This window comes from Gavialis gangeticus, unplaced genomic scaffold (assembly GCF_001723915.1).
Source record: "Gavialis gangeticus isolate Ggan-Ray unplaced genomic scaffold, GavGan_comp1, whole genome shotgun sequence".
NCBI classification, from domain to species: domain Eukaryota; kingdom Metazoa; phylum Chordata; order Crocodylia; family Gavialidae; genus Gavialis; species Gavialis gangeticus.
Window position 1 is genome coordinate 45,861,481 of NW_017729034.1, and position 5,687 is coordinate 45,867,167.

General features: G+C 37.4%; 1 protein-coding gene across 1 annotated transcript in view; it reads right to left on the reverse strand.

The window, feature by feature from the left end:
• Positions 1 to 5,687, reverse strand: part of FMN2 (formin 2) — a 348,730-nt gene that overhangs the window by 30,190 nt on the left and 312,853 nt on the right. The window contains 1 exon segment of the mRNA XM_019527634.1: positions 1,800 to 1,949. Coding sequence (XP_019383179.1) covers positions 1,800 to 1,949 — 150 coding nt within the window.

Here is a 5,687-nt window from a genome sequence, read left to right on the forward strand (position 1 = left end):
GGTCCCTCCCCTCCTCTAGGGAAATAGGAATCTGTGCCAGCCCTTTAGCTGGTACAGATTAGTTCTTGCTCTGCACTGGCTCAGCTGTGTTGGCTGGGTATTACAGAGGCTGTATTGCAGACTTGGCCCTTTCCCCACCTGTCTGTGGAGGAGAGCAGCTTGCAAAGCCTGTAGAAGCTGCTCTTTCCCCTTCCCTTGTAACCGGAAAATGTGTAGCTCATGTATGTGACCAAAGGGGGTGCTTATTTTATGACAGCCCTTAAGGCCAGATTTTGTCTTTACTTCCCAATTACCTTATACTGGTGCACTGATCTTATTATCAGTCTGATTTAACTAGGGTAATAAAAAACACCATCAAATGAATCCTGAAAGATCCTTTTCTCATTTAAATGTCTCTCGTCATTCAAAATAAGAAAAACAAGAGAAGCAAATAAGAATTTGCTTGATTGACAGAATATTTCAAGAGTGTTTTCAAAATTTTCCAAAACATGAACTTTAAAAGATTAACAGATCTTTCTCCTGGGGGATTTCTTTTATATTAAAGAGAAAAAAATATAGTGAGTATTATTTGTTTATGGGAAAATAACCCAACGATCTGAAAAGAGAAAACCAGTTTTGAAAAGACTATTTTTAAACAGAATATTTGGAAATACAAGATAGAGTGATCTTGTGCAAAACTGGCTGCTAAATGCCAGCCTGGAGAACTTGAGACAGCATTAACTTGAGCTGACAGCTAAATACTGAAGAGAGATACTTAGTTACATGAGATTATTTCAGACAGGCAATAAAACAAAGTGCATCCCCCTGAGAGTAGCTGCACTGTGTTCATATATGTACCGTACACTTGCAGCAGAATCACAGTCCAGCAATTAATTAGCTTAATTATGAAAAAAATGTTCACTTTACAATACAGTCCCTATTACTTAAATACAAACTATTTTATTTGGTTACTTGGTTTTCTAGGTACAGCTTCCATTGATTTGGCCCCACAACATAATCTGATTTCAGTGGAAATTTGGAGTGTTCAACACTTCTAAACAGAGGCCCACTTTTGATGAAATTCCTAAACCTCAACTAGTGACTAATTTTGAATATTTCAATCCTGCAAGCATTTATGCTTTCAAGTAGTTTTCCACTGAAGTCCATTTCACTACTTATGTGTGAAGTTAAGTCATCTGAATGCACATGTATGTAAATTTGGGGCTTATATTGTAACATTGTTAAACAATTGCAGCATTCCTACACTCAGAGAATGACCAGAAAGCAATAACTTTTTGTAGCAAGACAGACTGTATTGGGAGGCAGGGCAGATTTCTCAAGTGATACTATTTTACTCAGCTAATGGGACAAGGAAACATCTCGGAGAAAGGAGTTTGGGGTTATTTATTTTATTTAAGTGGGCTTAGTTTTTTTGTCTTCCCGTTATATGGCAGATGTTTCAGGGTATATCATGTCTTGTCTTTTGATGACTCAATATAACATGTGAATGGAAAACTTCTCCATGACTTTTAAGACTCAAGTGAATCTGTTTTCACACCCTGGATTGACAGTGACATATGATATTTGCAGAAGTGGGAAAGGAGGCTTATAGGCTTTGGGGAAAACTGACATCTTTACTCATTAATAGAGTTTACAACTTTCAGGTTATATTTAACATGGAAAAGTTCAGTAAGGAGAAGTAAATTAAAAGCTATTCAAAAGGCAACTGGATGGATTTTGTATCCACAATTATTTTCTGTAAATACTGTTCCCATTAATGATATTTTATAAAAAGTTGTTGCATAAATGAAGAAACTTACCTTTCTTGCAGAATAAGCTTGTTTTCTTTTTTCCAGAAATCTTTAAAGTCCGAACTGAATTCGTGCCAAATACTGAAGAAAGAATGTGGGGACACCTCTTTCTCTCCCATTTTTGGTTTCATGCAGAAATAAGCCGCAGTTTCCAAAAAGCTGTCAAAGGAAAAGAAAAAAAACCCAGCAAGTATTTTATTACCTACTGCTACAGTATTTTCCTTCCCCATCAAATATTGACTTCATACACAGTTAATCTTGGTAACAAAACTGAAATATGTGGAGCCTCTAGCTGTAGTGTTTTTATGGTACACATTTTGGTCGCTCCCTGTTGTTCATCACACGCACTGTTTTTGACCAAGGCATTGTCCATTTTAAAGCCAAAATGGAAGTTGCTTCTAATCCCTTCAATATGAGAATTCCATGGCTGCCCCACATTGCCTTTGTGCTATATTAGAAATGATTTAAAAAAAAAAAAAAAAATCACAGTCTATAGTAGTTCTGAGTAGAGTTTCACCAACTCTGTTACGTCTGTGTTTTGACAATACAACAACCTATGTGCAGCAGTCCAGAAAATGCAGTCAGCTTCAGAAAGAAATGCGGGCCTGCGGCAGAACACTTTGACCTCCCTGGACATTCCATTGCTGACCTGAGGGCGGCTGTTCTCTGGCAGCAAACCTTTAAAAACCAATCTGAACAGCAAATTGCAGAACAAGAAATCATCCACAGACTGGATTAATTATGATTTAAACAGGGACTATGGATTCCTATCCCATTACCTGGATTAGCTTTGTTGCTCCTTTGCTCCTATGGATTTATTGCTTGCATGTTTGCCTCTTCCAGCACTGCCCCTTCCCTACTCCTCCCCACCCCCCTTCTTATTTATTCAGTGTTCTTCTAGAGCACCCAAAACCCAGTTTGGACACACCCAGAAAGCAGCAGATGAGGAGGGCACACCTGCCTTTTGTAGGCCCAATTTATAGGAACACAAGCAAGGTGCAACAGTTTACACTTTCATATGGAAGTACTGTTTAAATGCCTAATATAACAAAATAGGATCTGACCCATTAAATATATGGAGTTGAAATGCCATAAGTAAATATTGCTCTCAAAATAACTCACTAAGACTGAGCAAGAGAGCTGGGAGCAATAAGGTAATGATCTCAAATGTATTTAGGAACCTCAACATTTAAACTTCTTTCATTTTACTGGAAGACAATAATTTCAATTTCAACTTGTTCATTGTGAAATTTCCTTTTGGGTTTTTTAATATTTTTTTACAAAGTGGAAAACAAAATGGCTCACAATGTATTCAGGAATATTTGTTTCTGTTCAAATGACTACTGTTCAACCACCCATATGATAACTACTGATTAATCGTACATTGCTTGTTACATCATATTGATGTTGGAGTGAAATCTTGGCCTTGATGAAGTCAATGGGAATTTTGTCACAGACTTTTTGGTGTGTGTGTGGGGGGGGGGGGGGGGGGGGGGGGGAGGAAGCAGGGAAGGAGACAATTTCACCAGCTGAGTATCACCAAGATAATGCCATAACAGTATTATTAGATGATAAACTACTAATTAGAGACATACACCAAACATTTAAAAGGACCCAATTGCTCTAACCCTACCGTACCAATAGCCTAAAGCTAGATCATGAAACCTAAACCACAAGCTAAATAGAGGTGTGCCTAGTGCACCCTGATCAGGAAACACTAAAATCTTTGAAAGAATAAAGCCTTCCATGCAAATCAGTGTACCCAATGTAACATCATAGTCTGTCTTCTGGCTTTTAAACCATTGTGACCATTTCTGAATTAATCCTATCATCCCAGCTAAATCTGAGACAGCATAATTACATTCCATCTACCTAATTTTAATTCCTCCACTAATTTTGTATTGGAGAAGACTCCTATGAGCCTGATCATAACTCATGTAGAATGTCTTTATATGAAAAGACTTTGGTCTTTAGCAATAGAGAGGCATGAGCATTATAGGGTAGCAGGGAACTTTGAAAGTGCCATTTAAAAAAAAAAACACTGACTATTTTTAATGATGTTTCTCAAAGATCACCAACGATGAGTAACATACCATGAAATCAGGAGTTCAGAGGCCCCAGCATGGCAAGCACCTCTGCTGCTAGTTGCACAAATGTCAAGAAAATGAAAATAATAAGATATTGGGTAATCATTCTAAATTTGAGGCAACAAGTTATAAAACCCATACAGGAAACCATCTTAGCAAGCAGGGAGACAGGATAGTCAAATTTCTATAGATAATTAGTTTGTGCCAGCTAATTTAGGGGAAAGTAAATTAATCTGCTTTTAAAATATGAAACATTAGAAGCTTAGTAAACTTCCTGTCACCCTTCTAATACCTGCTGGTACCAGAGCAGAAAACGTAGGCTATAACATACTTGGACCAAGATACAAGCACTAACAGGAATCCAGGTATCCATCCTGTATTCACAGGTGAAAAAACCTAAAGTACTTATATCTCAACTTATTCAGTCAAAAGGACCTTCTCTTACATGGTGGTTAACAACCTCCCAGTGTACAATTATAAACCGTAGGAAAGATTGAATACCATAAATAATTTGAGAAAAGATAACAGAATTAACGCATGGAAGACAAAGAACAAGCAACAAACCTAAAATGAGTTTTACAGACTGATAAATATTTGGGCAGCAGAAGCTTTGGATATTCACAGAACACGGCAAAGATTTGGAAATCTATTATTGCAGTTTACTTATGGTAAAATAGGTGGACTTCAAGGCTTATTTTGCAAAACATGGTTCTGCTACAATATGGGATTTAGACAACATTGAGAAAGACTAGCAGAATTACTGTTATGAATGGACACTACCATTCCAGACCACATTTCTAAGCCACATAGCACACAACTTCTGCATTATATATGATCAGAAGACAAACTCATGCATATGCTTTTCCTGGCCCTTTTCTGAGTTCAAAGCATAGGCAGTACCTGCAAGATGCTATGCTGTTCATATCTGTATGTTCACCATGCATAGTGTGTGTGTTGGTGGGGAGGAGCAGGAATCCAGATTTTCTGCATTCCTACAGTGGCTTTGGTAAGATGTGCCCTTGTGTGCCTCAATTTCTCTATATGTAAAATGGGTATATTGCCAAAAGTGGACTTAATTTTCATAAAGCAACGAGAGACCCTCAAATGAAGGATTTAAGTCCCCTGAACCCTTATTGCATGTCTTAAAGAAAAAAGAGAAAAGAGGTTGGGAGGGACAGGGCTTGGAGCTATTTTCAGGGATTAATAGAGGTAAAGGAGGTCAGTGGCTTTGCTCCAGTCAGCATGACTTTTCAAGCCTGATTAAAAACAAGACATTGATGTTCACACTGCTGCCTTATCCAGATAGGGCAAAGGCCAAATGTGTTAAAAGGATTTCAAATTGGTGTTCATATATGCTACCTTGGCCCCAAAGAACATTTAAACATCTCTAAATCCTTTAAGACAATGAAGGAGGTGGTGGTGTTTGACAAAATAAATGAGGAAATCAGATTAGAAATGGTGGTTATAGTTCCTTCCCTTGTTCCATCTTCTCTAAAAACCTCTTTAGATTAATAACTGAATTCACCAGTTATTTTCTAATGAAAATGGGTGAATGAATTCCTTGCTCTATGTTTATTTTAACACCTAGGAGATTATGCTCTCCAAATGGTCTCTCTGTCTAGGAAAAAAAGCACATAAAACAGGAAAATCAGGCAGCATTATTAAGAAAACCCGACAATCACTTGTTATCTTGTTTATCACCAATGTTCCTACCTATAAGCTTAAAATCAATTAGAAATATTTTCCAGGGAAGGGGACAGGCCATGGTTTACTCTTTTTTTTTTTTTTTTTTTTAAGGCCTTTTAGGAAA